The sequence below is a fragment of the Oreochromis niloticus genome, linkage group LG5 (assembly GCF_001858045.2).
Source record: "Oreochromis niloticus isolate F11D_XX linkage group LG5, O_niloticus_UMD_NMBU, whole genome shotgun sequence".
In the NCBI taxonomy this organism is placed as follows: Eukaryota; Metazoa; Chordata; class Actinopteri; order Cichliformes; family Cichlidae; genus Oreochromis; species Oreochromis niloticus.
Window position 1 is genome coordinate 31,423,493 of NC_031970.2, and position 24,225 is coordinate 31,447,717.

The window sequence follows — 24,225 nt, forward strand, 5'->3', positions numbered from 1 at the left end:
TAAAAAGTGACTGAGGCCATCTATAGACGCTGGGCTAATTGGCTTCTGTTCGTGCAGCCGGTGTGTGTCAGTGTGGAGCTGTGAGGGGAGGAGCGAGGACACAGCTGAGGTGCAGAGGACCGATTCAAACCGGGAGTTAAAGTTAAATAAGAAGCGGGCGCTTAACGAAAACAGAAGGGCTTACATTTAAAATATATAAATATATATGTTCGTGTGTTAAGCTAATTGTGTGATATTAACTCTACCTGAGGAAAAACCCGTCATCCCCCGCGCGCTGTTTTACAGTAAGGGCAGAGCTGGCAGTGGCTGCTTCCCTCAAGCGGACTGTGACTGACCTGTACAGGTAAGCTTTTCATCACGCTCTTTCCTTCAGCAGCGTCTGCTCTGATGTTTAGATACAAAACAGAAACCAACTAGTCTTCAGAACACAGGCAATGCTAGAAGACGACTTTAAAAAGAATAGTATGTGTTTATGATCCAAAGTTTGACTTACAGCACCGGCTACAGTGTAAAGATTGTACAGAAAGTTGTGCTGAAACACTCCTTATATTATCACTCACAGCACTTATAACGCGAGGAAGGGTTGCCGGTGTCATCCATTTATAAATGTTTAGAAAAAGCGAGATATTTGCGATTAATATTTATTGTGGGGGTTGTGAAATATAAACTCGGTGTTGCGTTATCTAAACTCGGGTTTTTGAATCAAAATAACATCTTTAACCCGTGGACTGGAGCCAGTGTGCACTCTATTACACTGGAGTGTTTCCAAAGAAGGCAGATTGTAACCACGAATATGGAGACAAAGTAAAAGGAAAAACTTCACCAACCCCCCCCAAACAACAACAAACCCATAAATACAAGCGATCAACTGCAGAGGGCAGATGGATGAAAAGAAATTATGCTGTTCTGTGTTAACATACTCATAATTGGACTGGTTTCTGATCTCACATTGTTTTGAATAAAATCACACAGTAGAATAAAGATCTTTCAAAACAAAGAAAAGCAGACGCAGCTCCTCCTTAAACTGGATATTTCTAGTGAGTCTGTATTGCCTTGGAAATTATTTCCTTCTACTGAGTCAATGAGTCCTTGGGGTCCAATATGTGTTCACTATTGATTGTTCAAACAGCAGCTCAACTCTGCAAATCCCCCTGGATATCTGTGCATTGATTATTGTAAGAGAGGTCTTCGATCTTCTTCTACTCTTGATTAGGACACCAAAGTGCCAGTGAGCAAGGTGCTTTACTGGCAACTCATGCCGGTTCAGTGATGAAGCCTTGGTTGGCCTGAAAATAGCAAAGCGAATGGAAACTCTGTTTCAGCCGTTTGCTTTATTAACCATGAACAAGGAGAAAGTCAATCAGTGCCATTACTATGTGTACCCATGTCCCCAGACCTTAACCTCAGCTTTACAAGGAGCTGCAAATGTTAAAATGTAACAACAGCATCAGCGGGGTTCTATGAATTATTGATGCAAAGACCTGAGACTCTGAACTTTTCCATATGACTGCTTTTAGCAAAAACAAGTGCTTTGTGCTTAAAATCAATTGGCTCACACTGCCGTTTCTGAGACTGTTAAATAAAATGTTCAAAATTGATTAAATTCTCTGACACGAGCCGAAGAGCAGTTTTGCCCTCACCTGGTAGTTTTAAAGGCTACACGACGTCTGACGACCATCAGTCCGTGGACATCTTTTCCCCCTGAAAGGCACGTAGTGGTTGTGACAGGAATGCATAATTGAGAGGCCAGGCTTCTTGAAAAGAGTCATACCGTATGTCCAGTTAATGATCCACCCACTTATGTATGTTCAGGATGAAGACAGGGCTCGGATGCTGTATAGAGCTTGGGGTGGATGAGCAATGGAAAAATGTAGATTTGCTAAATTTGGTTGGTTCATGTTGAGCAAAGGTCATTATCTTGGTTTGTTACCACCAACTCCCTTGCATAAAAGAAGATGATTCATTTGAAGAACTCTGCCTGTGATTAACCAGAGTAAACATGACCAGACAGATATAAATGGTTTATGTACAAAGCCCCAGTAAAAATAGTTAGATCCACATCTACTACCACCACAACTCTGTGTCTGATGATCTAAACATTTCCTGTCAGTGTCTGTGGTGAGTCAGAGAAAGCTTTTATTTTTATGACCACATGTGCTTTTATTATCAGGCCCAGACAAGATGGTGATGATGATTGTTACCTCAGGTCTTTTAGGGTTCCATGTAAAACATAATAAAATATTGTTATATTGATTTTCACTTTCATTAGTAGCAAATCCCATAGGAGGCATCATTTATCATGACAACATGAAACAACAGGCCACTGCTTATCATTTTATGGTCTTAGAGCAGTTTTAGTAGGTTTCAGACACAACAAAACTCTCCTGTCAGCTTTTACCTCTTTATACAAACGGAATTGCAGCTCCTTGTTTGTTCAAAAGGTGGTTCTTTAAACAAAATCCATTCCTGCTAAAGGAACTTTAGATAAGAAATAGGCGATATGCATTTAAAAGCCTTGAATAAAGGTAATATAAGTACTGCTAGTTATATGCTCACTTGATTTCTTGGCCTGAGCTAGATGAGAATATCTGTCTAACACTTATACAGGTCCAATTTAGTATAATGTTGGTCCTAGAGGACATTTAGCTTAAAGCAGGAGAAAGCAGTCAAGTCAGCTAAGATCCCCTTTTCTGTTTCACATCTTTATGCGAAGCTTTCCTGGATCATGTAGCTCATTAAACTGGCATCTTTGTTATTTAACTCTCAAGCAAGAAAATGCTTTAGTCATTCTTGAGTTGCAGCTCATGATTTCTTATCGGTTTAATGAGTTACTTTACTCTTTTTGCTTTATCAGGTGTCACAGGGTGGTTTAAGGATGGTTTTGACCCAGCAGCAGACCTGGAGGTAGCCACACATCGCCTGTGCCTTTGGCCTCCTGGAACCCGGACTGGAGATGGTCCACTGGACCAGACAGTGGTGGGCATGCGTCTGGTTCCAGACTGTGCTGGCCTTTGCCCTGGCCAACTGTGCGTCATTGGCCCCCAACCCTGTCAATTTCTCTGTTGTGTACACAATGCCTTTCTTCCAAGCTGGGGGTCCCATCCAAAACATAGTCAACAACTCATTTTACCAAGAAGTGTACGTGGCCTCTAAGAATGTGATCGAAGCTGTCAACAGAAGCCTGGAGAAGGTGTGGGAGCTCCGCACTGGGCCAGTGGGGGGCTCAGAGTGTCACATATGCAATTTGTGTGAGATTGACAAGAATCACAACTTTCCAGAGGACACAGACAATCAGGTGTTGCTGTTGGATACACTCTTTATGTATTTATATTCTTGTGGAAGTTCTCAGTACGGCGTATGCTATTTCCACCAGCTGAACCCAAATGGAGAGCCACCCTCTCTTTCAAAGTGTTTGTTCAGAAAGGGCTCAAACTCTGCTGCTAACTGTCCTGACTGTGTGGCTAGCCCTCTTGGTACGAAAGTCACAATGGTGGAGGAGGGTCAGACTGTCTATTTCTTTGTCGCGGCCAGTGTTAATGACAGTGTCACTCAGCGTTATGGCAGGAAGTCTTTATCAGTTCGCCGACCACTGGCCACAGAAGATGGTTTCTTCAGTGATGTGCGTGGTCTGACTGTCCTTCCCAGCCTGCGGAAGACGTACCATATTGAATATGTCTACAGCTTCTTCACTCAGGAGTTTGTGTACTTCCTTTCAGTCCAGAGAGAGAGCCCAGATCAGGAATCGTCACCTTTTCAGACTCGTCTGGGACGTCTCCCAAGGAACGAATGGGAAATGAAGCGGTATCGCGAGTTGATCTTGGAGTGTCGCTTTGAACCAAAGCGCAGGAGGAGGAACGTAGCCAGTGAACCTTATAAGGATATTGTGTACAACGTGGTCCAGGCAGCCCATTTTGGCAAAGCAGGCAGGGAGCTGGCAGAGGAGTTAGGAGCGGAGGAGGAGGATGACATCCTGTACGGTGTTTTTGCTGTCACTGATGACAACGGAGTCACGGAGCATGACTCTGCCCTGTGCGCCTTCCCCATGGACAATGTGAACAAGGCAATTGCTGATGGGGTGGATGACTGCTGTGAGTCTGGACCTGAGCAGCTCTCTAGAGGGCTCTGCCATTTCCAACCCTGTGAGAGCTGTCCACATGAGGTGAGCGCATCAGTCTGCAAATACACAACTATGAAAATGCTACTTCTTCTTCTAAATGCTACAGTTGCTTGGTCTGAGCTGGCAAAAAGGAAAGTATGTGGAGATAAGATGAGCAGAAAATTATCTGAACTTGGATAATTTATGGACTAACACAGGTGGCTTGATAAAAATCTTGTCACATGGGTGCAGAGCTTTAAAATATGTCTCTCATCTTCAGCCAGCCTCAGGGCTGAAAACGAATCCATCACGGGAAGCAAAAATTGTTTTTCTTGTAGTGACAGGCTCCAAAAGTGAATCAATCCCTAAAAGACTCCCATGTTAAACCCTAAATTAAAAAGCCCATTTACAGCCTGGTACCAAAAATGGTTTTGGCCAGAATTATGGTTCCTCCTTCCATCTTTTCTATGAATATTTAACTTTGAGATGTCAGACGGTGTCAAGTCTTTGAATCATTGTGGTTTAGTGACAAATAAAACTTAGATAAATACACACTTATACCACATCTGTAAACGATGACATTTCTGACAAAACCTTCACTAGGTTTACAAGAAAATGTTGATCGGACACAACCACACAGTGTTGTCACACAAGCCAAAGCATCACTGACGAGGCAAATCTCCCTGGCTTTATGGCTAGATCACACGTACCTTATATTGAGCAGGGATTTTCCACTCACAGCCGAGAGGTTTGCTGGATGAAGATTTGGGGTTTATTTGCAGTTTTTGCATCAGACACTCTTCAATGGAGCACATTTTTTGAGATGGTTTTGAGAGATATTTACAGACAGTGCAGTTAGGAAAACAAACACTGGAAATTTCAGAACATCTGGTTGTTCTTGAATGCATCATTGCTTGGCTGTTTTGTGCACAGCTGGGATTCTCGGCATATTTGGCCAGCTTTTCCTACTTCTGGCTACTCCTGGCTTCATTGCACACAGTATAAAACCAATGGGAGAGGCCTGGGTGGTAATGACCATCTTTTATATACAGTCTATTGTCTTCACCCTTTTTGTATGAATTTTTATGGTCATTCAGTTGAATTTATTTTCCTCTTAAACCAGAAATGATCCTTTATTCATCATGTATCACCTCCTCTAGATGACACACCAATGAAAAGGAAATTTTTGTGGTTTCTGTGAAGCAATATTAAGGTTTCCATTTCAGTCATATTAGGAATGTGAGCAGAAGCTTTTGCATCAGCAGTCAGTTGTATTGACGTCACTGTTAAATCAGAGAAAACAGGGATGCAGAAAGCTTTTTGGATTGCTAATAGATATGGAAAAAGTCTTGCTACACACTCATCATTATCCAGAAGGACCTGGATGGCAGCCAAGTGGGAGTGAGGGTCAGTTTTTTTTCTATAGGCTGAATGTTCTCAAGAAGGGACTGGAAAGGTTTGCCCCGATCCCTTTTTGTGTGACTTTAGTCAGTGGCCTTTTCAGGCCATGCGTGTGCATTAGGATGTCTAATTTTAAAGGTCTTAGAATATGTTGCTGCTGGTTTCTCATGGGAAAACGCCCGTTTATTCCCAGATCCCATGCATATTTCTCATATTTTTTTGTGTTAAATTATTCAGTTTTGTCTTTTGGGGTAGGTTTTGGGTAGTGGGAGCTGTGGTAAGACATCTGATACCACAGTTACTTTAAGTAAATTCCAGTTTGAGAAACTATGAGAATTCCCACAAGGACTGGTTGCTATTACTGTAATGTTGCTGTGATATGGTAAAGCTGTATAATTAGTATGATTTCAGCTGCTGGGTATCCCAGATGATGGCACTTCAGGAGAAAGTGATTTCATAAAGTTTGGCAGAACTCGAGCTATGTTGTCCCTTCCTCTGCCTTAGGAGGAACACTTTTTGCTTGGACTAGTGAAGTGTTCTTGTAATGGATCTTCTGTTGTTGCTTTTGGCTGCTGGTCTGAATATTGAGTAACGTGACAGTGGGACTGTCCAGTAGACTGAAACCTTGGTTCTTCCACTTCACAGCAGACCAATACATGCCAAAACTGCTGCCAAAACATCATCTGTGTTTAATACATACCACGCTTTTTGGCTTGTTACTACGTCACTGAATTATTTAGCTATTTCTGTGATGACAAATGCACTATTGTTTTAGACTGGCGTACGATAAAATGTTTGATAATACTCTTACAGTTTTCATTTTTACAGCTTTTCAGATAATTAGTTTTATATTTGTATTTAGAGTAGCTGTAATGGAGATTTAGGCTTTAGGAAAGCAATTCATAACCACTGTTTTATACTCCTCTGGGATTAGGAGGTGGATGACTTCAGTCAATAGCAGTGCTGTTTTTGTTTTTTTCTTAAGCTCTGAGGTCACATACAGTCCATATATTTTTAGACACTGACTCATTTTTAGTTTATCTGTATATCACAACATAATTAAGATCTAGTTATATGATTAATATGGTCAGTTCTGAGCAGCTGAACAAGTATATTGGATTAACCACAGAGAAATTACTGCCATTTTTGCACTGGTACTTATTAGCATGGTCTCAAATGTAACTGGATGGGTTCACTTAAGGGTGGGATTTGAATGTGAACAAATGTAACCTTCGGTGTAAAGACATTTCACTTGTTTCATCAAGTGAAACAGGTCATTTTTAGGATTCAAAAACAAACCAAATCTGTCAGAGCGATAGCAGGAAAGAAAACAGTGTGGCACAGTCGGTGAAAAAAATAACACATAAAAAGGCCTGGATGTTTACCGAAGACAATAGAGGTGGATCGCTGCAGGATCCTTTCCAAGGTAAAGAAAAACCTGTTCACAACATTTAAGTTAGGACAACTCCAGGAGGTAAGCATATCATTATCAGAGGTTCACACCAGGGTTTAAACCAGTGATCTGTCTCCGAGTGGCCAGATCAGACTTTACCACATACCTAAAAACAGCACGTAGCCCCTGGAAAAGCAGGTTTTGGACAGATGAAACTTGGATCAACGTATATCAGTGATGAGAAAAAAAACAAAACAGAGGAAATGTGCCACAAAGACATATATGGCTTCCAGTGGCACTAGGCCACTAATGTCAGCCTTCAGTTAACTGGAGGAGACTTCACACTAAGAATGGACATTGACTAGAAAAATATGGCAAATTCAAGCCCGTCTGTAAACACGACAGCTCGGAAGGTTTTAAATAAATTCCATTAAAGCTTTGCAGGGGTGCAGAGTGGGCTCATGTTAACAATCCATGAAAATGTCCCTACATTCACTAAGCTCTTCAAGGTCAACTTAATGACTTACTGACATTCTTACTGACATTGTTTGTATTGACGACATGTAGGCAGTGATGTATGGGGATTCTAAATATCACATTATTTTATTATGAATGTTATGTAAATTATAATAACAGGTCATAATATTCCAGAATTGGTATTTTTTCTTTTGAAAACACTTATGATCAAAACATTTTTTCACTTGATATTTATTGCAAAACATTTAAATTAATTTTACTAAAAATAAAATGCATGCTACACGTGCTCTACACCCAAAAAGTGTAATTAAAATTATGTCAAGTATATTAAAATGGGTTTTAACAGGATCGACTTTGCACTTGTTTTTACTGCACTACAAACTTGGCCAGGTCTCCCTTGAAAAAGAGGTTTTTTAATCTCAATGGGATCTTCCTGGTTAAATAAAGGTCAAATAAAAAAAACAAAAAAACCCCGAACTTTGTAAAGTATGTTTAAAAAGAACAAAACCCCCCAAAATGAATATTCACGAAAGACAATACTATTATTCCATTACAAGTAAGTGCTGCTCAGAGTTTGCTGCCTTGGTGGAGGTTTGTGTTCTCATAGTGCTTCTTGTTCCTTGGTAGAATACTCCCTTAAATCAAACAGTGATCCTCTCTGCTCTGTATCTACAGCTCCAGGGCAGTCCTCCTGTCAGTAATGCAAGGCATAAACATCTATCCAAGGCCTTTAGATTATTAAATAATCATATTATCACAACCGATTCACCTCGGGCTTCTGTTGTGCCAGATACTTTGTTTCTCTTTGTCACCCCGGTGACGAGCTCAACTTATCTCACAAGAAAGCAGCTCAGTCTGTCGAACCACAACTGTACATTTTCCAGAGATCAAATATTACAATCTAATAATATGGAACTGCTCAAGGCATGTAAAACAAACTCTATGCTCCCATGCGGTCGGACAGCTAATAAATCTTCTTTAACATACTATAACGGCTGTGTTCTTGTTTACATCAAAAAGCCTTTATATGTGATTGATGGTGTAGATTTGTTTACATTTCCCATTAAACAGTGACTTTAACAGATTTGTCCAAATCCAAGTCCCCCTTAGTAGTTTATTCTCAAGGACCAACATTCATCACACAGCATACAGCAGATCAGACATTCTCAGACTGTCATAAAGAATCAGAATCAAAATACTTTATTAATCCCAGAGGAAGTTATGTGGTCAAAGTTGCCCCAAGACAGTAAGAACAGTAACGAACAAGTTAAAGTACCCCTCTTATCATACTGACTTTGTTATTTCTGTATAGAGGATGCACAGATATTAAGGGTACACAATTACTGCAGTGTGCACTTGTGTTTTTAGATCAAGGAACTGTACAGAGAGATGGATTTGTTTCATGCTGCCTTTTAAGTTAAACGTATCCCTGCAAATACAGTAATTTACTTTAGAAAATATACCTCAGGGTATACTTAATGAAGTTCTTCTACAGTTAAACCTACATGACTGCCGATCTGCTGCTGAACACAGCGTAATATGATATATCAAGAACAAGTGATCATTTTAATGCTCAGTATAAACTGAAACACATTGACAGCACAACACTGCTGTCAACACTCTTTTTCCAGCATAAAGGTCGAACAACCTGTTGATACCCTGCTGCCACATATATGTGTAATACTGCTTAGCTGCAGCTTGCACTTGAACTGCTTTTTGTCTCACTGTTTCCTGTTGTCTGTGCCCTCTGCTGTCTACGACCTTTGTACTAGAGCATGGAGAATAATGCCACATGCAGAGACCATCCTACGATGGTGTCAAAGCCCTACTACAGAGTGGACCTGTTCAACAGGAAGATGACAAACGTCCTGCTCACATCTCTCCTGGTCACAACTATAGAGAACAAGACCGTGGCCCACATTGGTACCTCAACCGGACGCCTGCTTCAGGTATACCATAATTGATCATCTTTAGCATTTGTCTTCATTTACTTGCTCCTCTACTAATTATCAACACTTCATTTTGTGTTGGCAGCTTGTGCTGACAAGATCCAGCCCTGTCATCTTTGCCAATTACTCCTTGGTAGAAAACCAGAGGGTCTCCTCCATTGCTGCTGTGCATTCTTCAGAATATCTTCTCTTTGTGGTTGGAGACAAGGTACAGCTGCAGTCCCTTTGCACAGTATACCAATCTTATACCAGTCCAAGCTCAGCAGGCTCTGTGGGTAAATTGTCTTCTCACTATTGAAAGACACGGAGATCTGGTCACATTACAGTTACAAAAGAGCTGGGTAATTTTAGCAGTCTTTTTGTGACAATCTAGAGCAGCTGCCCGGGTGTTCTCTTGCCTTAGGGCCAGCGAATGTCTTTCGCTTTCTACACGGTGTCACCCTTGTGACCATGAGAATCAATTAGTGGGTAAGAGCCTTAAACTGAATCAGTAAATCAAACTGGTCACGTGACACTCCCGTGGGACCTTAGAAAATGAAGCTCCTCTGAACATGTTTGTAATATTTTAATGACACTAGATAAGAGTCGTTTCAGAACTAGGAGCTGTCCAGCTGACCTCTTAAACAGACTGTTGCTGACTGAGACCAAGTATCAGCTTACACGTCTCTCTCCATGAACAGGATCAATTATTAACCAGCAAATAAAATTATTCTACAGTAGTCTACAGTAGTTTTATGAAACAAGCAGTGTCCAGAGTGCCAGTGTAAAAACTGAAGATTAAACATCATTTTATGCACACCTATTTCATTTACATTATCGCGTACATCTTGTTTAAATCGTGCATTTAAGATTTTTACACGTGTCCTGCTAACATGCTATGAAAGGGATGATCTATTCAGGTGTTTAAATACAAGAAACAAGTTATAATGCAGACAAACATGTCAGGCAGAATACTTTTCATATTTAATGTGAGAAATCATTATGTGGTTTTGAAAAGAACATTTCTTATGCTGGTTATAGGCTTCATTATATGAAAAATAAAACGAAGATTTCTTTTTCCCCTAACAATAAGTGTGTGAGATGAAAACGGTTATTACTTTGTTTTAGATGATCCAGGTGCCCCAAAGAGGACCAGGCTGTCAACACTTCCTGACTTGTGCCATGTGCCTGACTGCCCCAAAATTCATGGGCTGTGGCTGGTGCTCTGGAGTGTGCTCGTGGGAGAGCGAGTGCCACAATCGCTGGAGAAACGAGTCCTGCCCACCTGGGATCTCCGGAGTGAGATTTAGTCTAATAATCCACAATCTCTGAATCAGAAATTTACAACTTATGACAGCATTCATTTTCAATGGTGAACTATACATTGTCTTTTATTAACACAGTTCTTTCCACGGACTGCTCCCCCTGATGGTCAAACAGAGCTAACGCTGACTGGGTGGGAGTTCCAGTCGCCTTTGAGACCCGCTATCACCTCCAGAACCCACCAGATCCGACTGGGACAGACGTCCTGCACTGTGATTCCAGCCAAAAGCAACATCACGCAGTGAGTAACTTTGCAAGGCTTGTTTTGGTTCTAAGAACAAGGTGTTTGTGTTGTCATCATTATCAGCAATTCCATCAGTATTTTTTTTATATCTTTGCTGCACTGTGATATGCCCTATTTATATTAATGCTTGCTCATTATTCTATAATGGTCTTTGGAAACAGCAAAGATAAGTCACCGAAGGTAATTTTGTCTCCTGTTGTAGTCAGACAGTTTTAATTCACCATGAAATTAAATTGTTAGTAGTTTTGTGGTTAATGTCTAATGCAAGTGTTTTCTTCTGATACTCAGCTTGGTGTGTAAGATTCGCTCTGGGGCCACTGAGCTGTTCAAACCAGTCAACATTACAGTGGAAGTGCATGAGGGCAAAGTGGAGGGACGCTACTCTATTGAAGGGAAGGCAGAAATGCCAGGATTCACGTTTGTGGTAACCTTTGTTAATATCTTGCAATTCATTTTTCCCTTGTCTATGAAGAGGGTTTGCTTTACCACAATATCAAAATAAACTGACTTCTTCAGGTTCCCAACATCACAGAAATCCAGCCCAACTACGGCCCTCGTGTTGGGGGCACACTTATCACAGTGAGTGGGCCTCACTTGGATGCTGGAAAGACCAGGAGAGTCACTCTTAACGATGTGGCCTGCGACATAAAAAGGTACACAAATACAAAACCTTACGTGCCTTGTAGCACAATCACTTACTCAGTTTCTCAAGTGTTTTGTCTTAGAGCTCGTAAAGTTGTCTTGGTTTTCAGAGGTTAAGAAAATGACAGTGTTGTTACTGACATGATGTTTTAAGTAAACATGTTCAGGCTTGTTTGGAGAACAATGTGGAAAAGTACTGGCTAAGTGTTAAAAGACTGACTCACAAGTGAACTATTTTCTGCTCCAGTTCTTGATGATAACAGTAATATATTTTAGAGCATGAAGCCTTTCGATTTGCTCCAGTTTGTCTGTTGTGATGTGTCACTCACACATAGCTTTGTCTCTCTGCAGGGTCACAGTGCCTAAAGGCAACGTGTCTTCCATCATTTGTTTGTCCAAAGAAATCTCAGAGGTGAGAGATGTTCCTCTGAGTGTGTTCATTGACAAGTCTCCTGTTCTCACAACAAAGGTGTTTTACTACAAGGAAAACCCAAAGATAACAGACGTCCGGCCTGACTGTAGCTTTGACAGGTAGGCCACAGAGACCTCAGCACAAAAACAGCTGCTGTGTGTACATACTTTGAGGGCATGATCAGAACATTTTGCATTTGCACTTCACTTTTGTGTATTTCTCATTTTTCTGAAATGGCAGATTCATTAAAAAAATGGAATTTAAACATCTGTCTTTTTGTTGCAGAGGTTCAAAGATTGTCATTGAAGGGGAGAACCTGGATTCTGTTTACCGCACCATCATCCACTTTAAACCCAATGAGAGCCACCTGAAATCTGTGTCAACGGTACAGTTTCATCATCAATCATTGTAAATATACAGTGCTCAAAAAAAATTAACAACAGATGCACTAATGGCACCAATGAGGCAACCATCAAAACGGGAATGGTTTTACAGCTGGAGTTCACTGATATTTTTCCCTTCTGAGGTTTTCTTACTGTTTTTTTTTTTAACTCGTTTTCCATTTGGGTAGGCTCAGTGTCACTACTAGTAGAATGAGGTGATCCCTGCACCCTACAGAGGTTGCACAGGTAGTCCAACTCCTACAGGGTGGCACATACATGCACATACATTTGCAGTATTTCCTAGCATAGTCTCAAGAGCATGGAGGAGATTCCAGGACCCAGACAGTTTCTCTAGAAGACTTGGACAAGGCCTTAACCAATCAGCTGGACAGGTGTCTACTCCTTTGTGCAAGGAGGAACAGGATGAAATCTGCCAAAACTACAAAATGACCTCCAGCAGGACACTGGTGGAGGACAGACTGAAGAGGCCCGACATCCTCAGTGTGCTCTGTTCTCACTGCCTGACACTGCTGAACTGCGTCACCATGAGCACATGAGAACATGTAACCAACATGAAAGGGTCTAGAGAAAGTAATCCTGCCTGTAACATCGTTTAGCATGGCTGCTTTAGCGGTCAGTCAGTGAAGGTTTCCAGGTCAGGCAGTTCCCAAGGATGAAGGAACTGATACCATTGACTGGTCCCCATGCTCGCCCATACTTAAACCGAATAGGACACCTCTGAGAAATTATATTTCCATCCAGAGCCACCAGGTTGCACTTCAGGCTGTACAGGCTTAGTCTAGATCTGGAAAGAGATACCTCCCAGATACCGAGGAGTATTCCACAACATTGTCAGGCATGCGTAAAAGCATGTGGGGTCCACGCAAACAACTGAGGTACATTTTGAGTTGCTGCAATGAAATTTCTTTTGCAAAAAGGACTATTCTGCTGCATCATTTTTTCAGGGTGTCTTTGAATTCAACTCTCTGTATTTTAACTCTGATAATTTTCATGCCCACAAAATGCGGCGACATCCTTTCATTCCTAACACATTACCCAGTACATGTCATTATAAATATCAAACATGATTTTTCTCCCTTTGAGATCCAATATGATTTTAGTTTTTTTTTTTTAAGCAGTATATTAAATTGTAGAGTTTCTCTATTGCCTCTCTGGGTGATGTGCTTATACTTTATTGTACAGAAGCATTAAAATTTTATTACACTGTTTTGTTTAAGGAGTGCCTCGGCAAGTCTTTACCCACACGGATGGAATGCATGACCCCTGTTTTCCACAGGGATGAAACTGTGGAAGGATCGCTATCTTTTGATATGGATGGAGCATCAAGCCTGTGGAGCAAAGAGTTCTCCTATCACCCCTACGGCGAGCCCATACCTTTTGAAACAGAAGGACATGTTCTAAATTTGTACCCTGGGTTTGATGAGGTGTCACTACATGTAAGCTGTTGTGTAACTTCATTCTTACTTAAATCAATTCGAATGTGTGGAATGTATTGGAAATTTTAAATATCACACGTTTTGATTCTGTTCTTAGCACCAAAAGCTGAACCTGGTGAGCTCCTGCATGACCATCATTATGACGGTGGCAGGTGTTGATTGTGGTGCTAAAGTCCTGGATAATGAGATAACCTGCAGGATCCCCAAAAACATGACCATTCCTAGTGAGGGACTACCAGTGAAGGTTTGCACTAATGTGTCGTATACAGTGTTGGGGTCAATACTAAACAAAAACTCATGCATCACACATTACTCACTTCTTTTCTTAAAACTAATGCAGTACGTGATTTAATTACTCCCCGTAGAAAGTAATTTCTTACACTACTCGTTACTTTCATGTAACATGACCTAAAATGCATTGCCACATAAATACTGGTTAACAATGTTAACCTTCGGCTGCATTTCCACACGCTGATACAAATCAGTACTTTAATGAGGACATACACGATGGCTTTCTTTTTAACGCATGAACAAAGACCACTACACAAAGCAAGGCAAGTTAAAAGTGATCATCGGAGTGATTCTACTGCAGAAACACGTGCAGGTATAAAAGAGAAGCTACAATGCTACATGTCTGAATGCTCATCACAGCCACCTGCAGAAGGCTTTGGCTGCTGGGTTGTATGCACTCAATATTAACGTCAGCATGCTGTGAGCACAGATGCTTGTACTGAGCTGATGTAGCGTTAGCAGTATTTGTGTCAGCAGCTGTTTCTGTCTTGGATGCACTTTGACTCTTAAAGATAAAAGTAGCGTCCATATCTCCAACACTGTCCTCCTCCTTCTTGCTGTCCACCAGGCATGCAGATCCTCTAAAATGTATAATTAGAATACTATAGAAAAATTATGGATCTATTAGAGATGTTTGTTTAAAGTGTTGAGCCATCCACCATAAAATCAACATTTAACGTACAAATTAATATTATTATTAATTTCTTTCTTTCTTTCTTTCTTTCTTTCTTTCTTTCTTTCTTTCTTTCTTTTTTTTTTTTTTTTTACAGCTGAGCTCATACAAAATTAGATTTTTACTAACTAACATGGGTTAGAGCATATGTGGCAAAAACTTTTACATAAATGAATGGTTTCCTCCAGATCTACAGAAATACTAAACTTGTGATTTATGGACTTTATTATTTTAGATCTCCATCAACGGACAGGTTCACAACGTTGGCACAGTGGTGAGGGTCAGCAACCATTACATGGTGGGCATTGTTTTGGGGATCCTGGCAGCTCTGGTGGCCGGGGCAGTGCTGGCCTTTGTTGTCATGAAACACTTAAGGAAGAAGAAGAAAGGTGAGCGCCACTTTCATGTGTGGACCTTGATGAGTCATGTTTATACAACTGCTAGCGGATGTCAGTGTGATGAATTACTAAAGTCTTTCAAGTAGAACATCTCAGGTTTTGTATAGGATGTAAATGTGTTCCGCTGTTAGGGTTGATGATTGAACACTATTGTGAAATGTTTTTCAGCCTCCATGGTAGAGTCACATTTAACCCACAGCGCCAACCGCTGTGGTACAAATAATGTGGAGATGTCACCTGTTGGAGACTACAGAAGAGGTGGCTATCTAAGCACATATATAATATTCTTTACTCTAATTATTGCTAATTTTCCTTTGACAAAGACACCTTCATAACCTTAATAGCTTCATGCCTCTCTTTTTCTTTCTCTGTGAACTTTTACTAGTAGTATCGCTGAGTCCTCCCACCCCCTTGGTTGGGCCGGTAGCATTCCCCAGCCTGACCTATGCTGGAGGTCGCATAGATCCGACCCTCACTCCCCTCCTTCCTACAGAAAAGATCCCTATCACCAGTTTTAGGCCAGAGCTGCTGGAAGAGGTGAAAGATGTTCTTATTCCTGCAGAGATGCTTGTTGTCCAGAAACATCGGATTATCGGAAAAGGTAAGGAATTGTGCACGTGAAACAAAAAAACTTGCTATGGAACCCAAGCATTACATAATATTTTGAAGGAACTCTGTAATTCTGTCTCTCATTTTTGTTGCAGGTCATTTTGGAACCGTCTATCACGGCTACTTCACAGACTCCAACAACAGAGAAATCCACTGTGCTGTCAAGTCTTTGAATAGTTGAGTAATGTCTGCTTCTTGAGGTTTGATTTATATGTTTGACGACAGAACCCGAGCGTCTCTGCTGTGGAACAAAGTGCTAAGAGTATCTATGATGTCCTATGAGTACCTTTCAGAAGAGGTTCTCTCTGTAATTCCACTGTCTTCTCAGAGTCCATCAGAAAAAAATCTTTACATGTGTGTGTCATCAGGAATAACAGATGTGGAAGAGGTGGAGCAGTTTCTGAAGGAAGGCATCATAATGAAGGGCTTCCATCACAGCAACGTGCTTTCTCTGTTGGGCGTCCTCCTGCCACAGGAAGGGCTCCCTCTTGTGGTTCTGCCATACATGAAACACGGGGACTTGCGGCATTTCATACGCTGCGAGAAGAGGGTGTGATAACTATATTAAAATATTGAAAATTCATCACCTCGTTTATGAGGAACCATCTGTTAAATACCTAATGAACTATCATTTCCTTTTGTTTAATGAGGTGTGTCTTGTTGTGTGTTTATGGGATTTCTTTAGAACCCCACTGTAAAGGATCTGATTGGCTTTGGGCTGCAAGTTGCCAAGGGGATGGAGTATTTGGCCCAGAAGAAGTTTGTGCACAGAGATCTCGCTGCACGCAACTGCATGTGAGTTTCCAAGACATGCAGAGAATTTAGCAAATGTTTCAGTGTCTCTGTTAGACTTAAAGCATTTGGTTTCAAGAGAATCCTTCAGTTGGCTTTTCCTTTCTTCAGGCTGGATGAGTCGTACACGGTGAAGGTGGCGGACTTTGGCATGGCCAGAGATGTTTTCGATAAGGAATATTACAGTGTTCAGGACCACAGGAAGGCTAAACTGCCTGTCAAGTGGATGGCCATCGAGAGTCTGCAAACACAAAAATTTACCTCCAAGTCAGACGTGGTACGCATATAAAGATTTACTGCAGTAAAATAAATTAATAGTTGCATTTAAAATGTATTTTACTTGATTTCCATTACACTGTTTGCATTATAAAGTTGTATTTGAGTGTTTTATACACATTTGCTGGTATGTCGCGTATATTTTTTGTGTCTTCGGATACAGTGGTCCTTTGGTGTTCTGATGTGGGAAATGCTGACCAGAGGAGCAAGCCCCTACCCAGAGGTGGACCCATACGATATAACGCACTATTTACTGAAGGGCAGGAGGCTTCCTCAGCCACAGTACTGCCCTGACCCTTTGTAAGTAGCAAGAATGAAGTCATTTTATGGCTAAAAATTTCTGATTCACTCCAAAAGTTATTGCAAAAATACACTGTTGTGTATGTGTTGATGTGGATCCTACCAATGCTTAAGTAGTTCTGGTACAAATTAACAGCTGCAGGGTAAAAGAGAACACAAAAAAAAAAAATCATGACTCAAAGTCCAGATAATAATGACAAGATGTTCAAGTGGAGTGATACCTGTAAATTCTCCACTACTTTGTATTTTAACATGGTTATGCAACACTGTCTTGGAGTTAATGTTTATGTGTTTCGCACTCACACAGATACACTAACACACAACTGACAATCTCCCCCCCCACACACACTCTAGTGTGACCGTACTTTTGCCTTTCAATGATAAACTGCTTAGGTGGTGATCTCTTGCTCAACAACTAAAAAGTAACCATGCATGCCCCGTGTCCACTGAGGCCTGGCAACACATTCAACGTGGTCTGAGGACTCATGGAAGGGAGTCACCTGGACCACCTAGATCAGAGCAAATCAGAGGAACAATACTTTTTAATTATATAATCGCTTTCTTGGTGGTCCATTCACTTTTAGAAGCTAAATTCTGGGGATGGTGAAACAAACCTAATCTGGCTTGACCCAAATGTAACAAAATTTACATGTCATTAATTAAATATTTTCAAAATATTTTTTGCCAGCGTGAACCATGAACCTCTTGGGATCTCATCTGGTTGCCTATGTGAGCTTCCTGGGCGCTGGATTCTCTTACAGCTGTACACAGCTTGGCAAGCTGTTTCACTCGCTCTAGTCTTTGTGCTAATGAGCTGCTGGGTACAGATATATGCTTAGTGTTCAGACACAGGAGAGCTATCAGTCTCATTATCCAACTCTCAGCATACAAATCTATGCCATCTTCTCAAATTGTTGTGCTTCACGGCCCTGTAAACCCTGGTTCAATAAAACAAGTGTATGAGACGCATGCCAATCAAAATCGTTCCTACATGCCATGCAGTCATCAGGAGAGGATTAACCAGCTGCAGCTATTAACACATACACAGTGCTTCTGTGTGAGTCTGCTGTAAGTCTGAAATTTTTCAGGGCCTGGTAAAATTTACGTGAAAATGTCTAATTCCTTACACAGTATTTTAATTGTGCCTGTATTTTTTCCCCAGGTATAGCATTATGCTCCAGTGCTGGGACCCAGATCCAGAGTTGAGGCCCAGCTTTGCTACACTGGTGTCAGCTGTCTCCACCATACTGTCTGGCCTGGAAGGAGAGCACTACATCAGTCTGAATGTCACCTACGTCAACCTTGACCAGCCTCATCCCTATCCTGCCCTGACTGAATCCGCTGATGAGTATGACTCCACAGACGTTGAAGACTCAGGCTCAATGTCTTCTTGATTCACCTCCCCCTACTTTAAACTGGTTCTGGTGCTAATAGCAGGCGCACAAAAAAGGGAAAAAACAAACTTCCGTCTCATCACACCAGTGTCTTTTACCTCAGTGGATTTGAATCAGAAAAGCTGCTTTTCACCGGAACAGCATAAGTAGTTGGAAAAAGTGAGAAGGCCCAACTGTGGGCTTCAGGTTTGTGAGCCAAAGGAAAAAGAAAGACAGAGATAGAAAGATATTCTTCATCATAGTGCATTAGGTGAGTAAAAAGTACCTTCAAATTACGAACACCTACAGAAGTGCAGGCACTACAGCTCACAGATGCTGGGCGCTGAAGAAGAAAAGTGTGCTTTTTGGTGAGCGAGGCATTGATGAGAGGGGAGCTCAAGTGCTTATTTCTGACAGTGGATTAAGGGGCTGGTACTGCATTAGTTCTGGATTGGTGCTGCGCAGAGCTTTTGCAGATGCACATGTTCTTGCTGTGTGTGTCACCACATGAGTGCAAAAACATTTGGAACAACTCATGTAGGCTATTCTCATTCATGTTTGCGTTAATCCTTTAGCTGTAATGGAGATTTAACAGTGGAGAAGGAAAAGTCCAGTTTTGTTTTCTTTTGTGTCTTCCTTCCAATTGAAGGCAGCATTTCAAACAATCAGCATTTGACATATGCTATTAGTTTGTTTGGGAACTGCATGCAAGTAGACTCTACATTGGTTGAATTCCTGCAATTCTCTAAAGCACTTTCGGATATAAAATATAGTACTGGAAATGTCAAATGGGATAAAAATAGCATAATTGTCACACCTCTTTTTGGATTCTACAATTTTACATACAATTTTACATATTAGGACATAATAAAAATAATTTGGTCTCCAGCTGGTCCTGAAATTAAATAAATCCAGTCTCAGATTAAGTATAAAACATGACATATTATCTCATGTCTTTATTTATTTAACAAAATTAAGCCAAAATGCAGAAGCGGTTGGTGAAAAACTAAGTACACCCTGACTATTTCCATAGAAATTTAGAGGGTAAACAGCAGCCAGGTGCTGTTAAATAAAAGCACTTTATTAACTGATCATCAGCGAGTGTGAGCGCCTCAATAAAACTAAAGTTTTGGCAATATGCCGGTCTCGCGCATTCAGGCGTTTGTTACCCCAATGCGAAAGAAAGATGTTGATGTCCATCAGTCTGGGAAGGGTTATAAGATTATTATAAGGTAAATATAATTCTACAGTGAGAAAGATCATTACAAGCCCAGGAGTGGATGTCCCAGCAAATTCACCCCAATTGTAAAGTTGAAAGCTACATCTTTACAGGCCTCAGTTATCATGTTAAATATTAAAGTTCATGTCAGTACATTTAGAAAAAGAATGACTGAGTACGGCTTGTTTAAGGGTTGCCAAGAGAAAAGCTCCCCTCTCTCTAAAAAGAACATGACAGGGTGGCTTTGGTTTGCAAAGTTGTATCTGAACAAACCACAAGACTTCTGGAACAAAGTCCTTTAGATTTAGATTTAGATGAGACAAAGTGGACATGTGTGGCCATGATGCAACGCAGCACATCAGCACAAACACGTCATACCAACTGTCAAGCACAGTGGTGGAAGGATGATGATTTGTTTTTTATTTTTTATTCACTGCTTACTGTTCTAATGTTGGACTGTCAAATTGATTTGCTTATTGTGGGCTAAATAAAGTTTTGTGAATTGATTCAGATTCAGATTTGGGTTTTTTTTACACTCACTGGACGTGGACACCTTGGAGTCATTGAGTTGAATACAAACTCCTCTGTATACCAAAGTATTGTAGAGTCAAATGTGAGGTCATGTGTGAGAGCTAAAGCTTGGCCCAAACTGGTTCATGCAGCAAATCTGCAACAGAATGTGTGAAAAAGAAAAGAATCATCGAGGTGTTCAAGTCCAGACTTCTGATTGTAATGTTATGGTGGTGACTAAAGAGAGGTGTGCATGAATGAATGAACTAAAGTAGCATTGTGAAGAACAGAGGCCAAAAATATCTCCACAATGATGTGAAAGACTGATGCAGCATCAAATCAAAAACAATTCAAGCTATTGTTGCTAAAAATGACTCTACAAGCTACTGAATTACAGGGTGTAATTACTTTTTCACACACTGCTTATGTATTTTGGCTTGGTTTTTAATGAATAATGACATCATAATCTTAATAAACTTGTTCACCTGTGGTCGTATTTACCTAATTCTAAGACCTACCGGCAAGTTCTGTTCCACAAAACCTTATAACTGACAGAGAGTGCACGGTCTTCAACCATAACTGTGTGTCTGTTAGCAGCTAATTTATTACAGAGTCATTAAGTTAGCCTTAATGTTAGCTAGCTAGCTACAAATTACACAAAACAGCTTTGCCAGGTTGGACGAAGTAAAGCGCTTCCGGTCCAGGGATTCTTTAAATAAAAAACACAGTTTGGGGCTAAAAGGGTAGCAGAGTAACCCATATCCAGCAGTGCTGCTTTTAATTCTTTTGCTGTATAATGATTCCTCTGCATATTTTGTATCAAACTATAAAGTCTCAACATCGACCACAACTCTGACATCACCCCATTGCTCTTATTTCTAACTAGATGTGTGCATGAGATAGTGTAATTAAGTATTTATTGGTTTATAGCTGTGTTCTCATGCTGTGGAACATGAGTAAATATTTGTGCAAGCTGCCTTTTGCACGCCACTCAATCATTTTTTCTTTCTTCTTTTTTTTCTGTGTACCATTCCTCTGTTACTGAATGAGTCACTTGTTGCAGTTCTCCACTAGGGGTCAGTATTCTTTTAGAAGTCATACTCACTGGCACTGATTTGCTCCTTCCCTGTCAGTGGATCCACATATATTTAGTGGTTTCATTATTTTTGGAGCTGCAAAACCGCATGACTGACCAAACAGCTTCCAACTCCAGCCTATCCTTACAAAGATGCCACATAAAATTGTAAAAACTGGCAACAGACCTGCTACAACAGACCAAAAATATTTTTCCCCTTCTCTTCCTCTTTCACTTGTTCTTCCCATAAACACTTGGCTGGAGCAAATGACTGCATTTTCAATTAAATGAGCTGAAGAAACAGCCAACCGAGACATCTGTCAATCTCCCGAATAAACCAAACAAGTGTCTCACCAGCATACAGTAGCGACTCCCTGGGCTGGAAACAGGCGACACACACAACAAGCACACTTTCCCCACAACAGAGCTGGAGCCAAATAAAACCAGAGGGAAACAGACATCACAAAGTTTTCCCTTTTTTCATGCTGCCAAGAACAAAAGTCAATCCCCGCATGGTGGGGCCTTTGATATAGATGGAGAGAGCGAGCCCAGCTTATGTTGTCAAAATGTGAGTGTGTGCGTGTGCTTAGTGTGTGTGTTTGCAAAGCCACATTTTGCACAGCAGAATGCACAAAATCCACAGTGGTGAAAAATCAAGATAGCGATGATCCTCTGTTTCCCTCTCTCCTGTTTTTGTCCGTCTCTTCTTCCCTCTTGTTTTGTCTTGGCTACAAAAGAACCTGTGAATAGAGTTGCTGCTGCCAGCTGTATGACCATTTCAAGCCTCATCCTTTTCTCTGAGATAAGTTTATCATTAGGTCCCCTAGTATAAAGCTATTGAAGTGCATCTCATTTCTCCTTTCCTATTTACTAATACAAACTTGACAACACACACAGTCTATTAAAAATAAAACCTCAACGCTGATTGATGTGATGTACCGAGGGTGTGTGATCTGTGTCCATATCCCATACGTGCCCTATGGCAGGCTTACCAGAGGGATCAAGAATAACCGGTGCTTCAGTGCTGTGTCATATTTGGAGAGAGGAAATGCAATCTGTGGAATTGGCCATCTGAACGAGACTTATGAAATTAGTAGGCTAATTATTTCCATTTCTTTGTGAAGATGGCAGATTCACAAGTGCTAGAGGCAAATTGGGAGCTCACGGATTCTTTTCCATCTGGTTTATTTTTTAAAAAGTGCAGTGAAAAACCCTATGGAACCAGCGAAGCAAAGCGCTCATTATATGCACAGCCGGAAACGATGAAAATGACAAAGAAAAAGGTCCTTGTGCGCACATTCGGAATTTGCATTCAAACAAGCTTATTTTGTGTGAGCAATTTTGCCCTCATGAGCCGTTGAAGCTCAGCCAGGATATTGTCAGCCTTTCTGTTTTTTTGTTTTCTTTTTACAATCTACACGGAATCCTTCCATCTTCTGCAGAAAGATAAAAATTTATATGGAACGCTCAAATAGCACTTTCCTCTATATTGCACTGTACACCCCACATATCACAAGCTTTAGATATGAACACATTTTCCAGTTCTAGCAAAAAGAAAATAACTTTGCACCATGTTGGACTGTAATTGGTCCCATTTCTTTGTCACCACTCTTAGTACTTATTGCAACATCTCAGTTTATTACTTCTTGTGTGGTGAGGATTTTCTCTGACCATACACTGTACACCATAAATGATGCTGGCTAAATTAGGTTAATGTCCTGTCCCTGCTGTTGGGTGTGGGTGGCCTACATTTATTTTCTTTAGCAATTTAAAAACAGAAATGAAAGAAGATGAGGAAGAGCAAGATATGGTTGGGTTTCTGCTAAGAAAAAAAACCTTTTACTGACATATTCAGCAGCCTTACAAATCTTTAAAGCAATTCCTATGTCGTCACTGTCACTTTAGCAGGACTACACCAGACAAAATTAGTGCTAAAATAACTTATTCATGAGAGACTTGTACAACAGAAATTTATCATGTAAACAGCATTTGAAACATGTTTACCTAGAGCAGGGGTGTCCAACTCCAGGCCTCAAGCGTCCGTGTCCTGCAGGTTTTAGATATCACCCTGGGTCAACACACCTGATGATTAGTTCATTACCAGGCCTCTGGAGAACTTCAAGACATGTTGAGGAGGTAATTTAGCCATTTAAATCAGCTGTGATGGATCAAGGACACATCTAAAACCTGCAGGACACCGGCCCTTGAGGCCTGGAGTTGGACAATCCCTGGCCTAGAGGGACGTCAAAGGCTACGTCCACACTAATTAGTTTTCGTTTGAAAACGCATCGTGTTCTCTCCGTTTTGGCCTCCCGTCCACACTGAGACGGCGTTTTCCCCAAGGAAAAACGCGGCGTTTTGAAAACGCTCTCGAAAACAAATACATTTGAAGATGGTGTGTTTACGTTGCAGTGTGGACAGTGAAAACGGAGACTTTCGAAAATGATGACGCATTTTAGTCATGTGATGCAGTCATGTGACCAATTAAACTAAGATAGCGGAGGGCATTATACAGCAGGTGTTTTGTTTGCTCTCAATTTTGACAGCCCTATTAAAGATTCAGTTTGTACATGCTCCAGATAGCTTTTCTTCAAATTATTTAATTCTCACTCGATTTTGCAACTTTGTACTTTTGTGTTACTCGCAGTCGCAGCAACAACTCCACCTCATTGTTAGTCCATTTAAAAAACTCGGTGCTTTTCCTCAACATTTTGCGGCGATGTTTTAACGAGGCGGAAAGTAAATAAACGGCTGACAGAAATGAGGCAGGCCGAATCTTCTTGCATTTCACACATGCGCAGTACTGGAACGTAAGCGTTTTCGGCCGTTTCAATGTGGACGCACAACTCTGTGAAAACGACTGAAAACGATAGTGTGGACGCGGAGCGTTTTCAGATGAAAACGCCGTTTTCAAATCTATCCGGGCTAGTGTGGACGTAGCCACAGTGACACA

At 40.9% G+C, this 24,225-nt stretch overlaps 1 protein-coding gene across 3 annotated transcripts; it reads left to right on the forward strand.

The window, feature by feature from the left end:
- Positions 1-68: 68 nt before the first annotated feature.
- Positions 69-20,199, forward strand: mst1rb (macrophage stimulating 1 receptor b). 3 transcript variants are annotated; one of them, XM_003442620.5, is made up of 21 exons: positions 69-343; positions 2,855-4,159; positions 9,140-9,316; positions 9,402-9,524; positions 10,424-10,594; positions 10,699-10,859; positions 11,151-11,286; positions 11,379-11,515; positions 11,856-12,035; positions 12,202-12,301; positions 13,538-13,756; positions 13,854-14,000; positions 14,956-15,109; positions 15,287-15,376; positions 15,504-15,719; positions 15,823-15,903; positions 16,096-16,277; positions 16,413-16,522; positions 16,631-16,796; positions 16,959-17,095; positions 18,258-18,489. In XM_003442620.5, the coding sequence occupies exons 2-21, from the start codon at positions 2,954-2,956 to the stop codon at positions 18,487-18,489; spliced, it is 4,125 nt and encodes a 1,374-aa protein (XP_003442668.1). In that variant the 5' UTR covers positions 69-343; positions 2,855-2,953. The 3 variants fall into 3 exon arrangements, with proteins under 3 accessions (XP_003442668.1, XP_005450224.1, XP_019214178.1); XM_005450167.4 differs by having other exon boundaries at positions 70-343; positions 15,507-15,719; positions 18,258-20,194; XM_019358633.2 differs by lacking the exon at positions 69-343 and having other exon boundaries at positions 2,954-4,159; positions 18,258-20,199.
- The last annotated feature ends 4,026 nt before the right edge of the window (positions 20,200-24,225 follow it).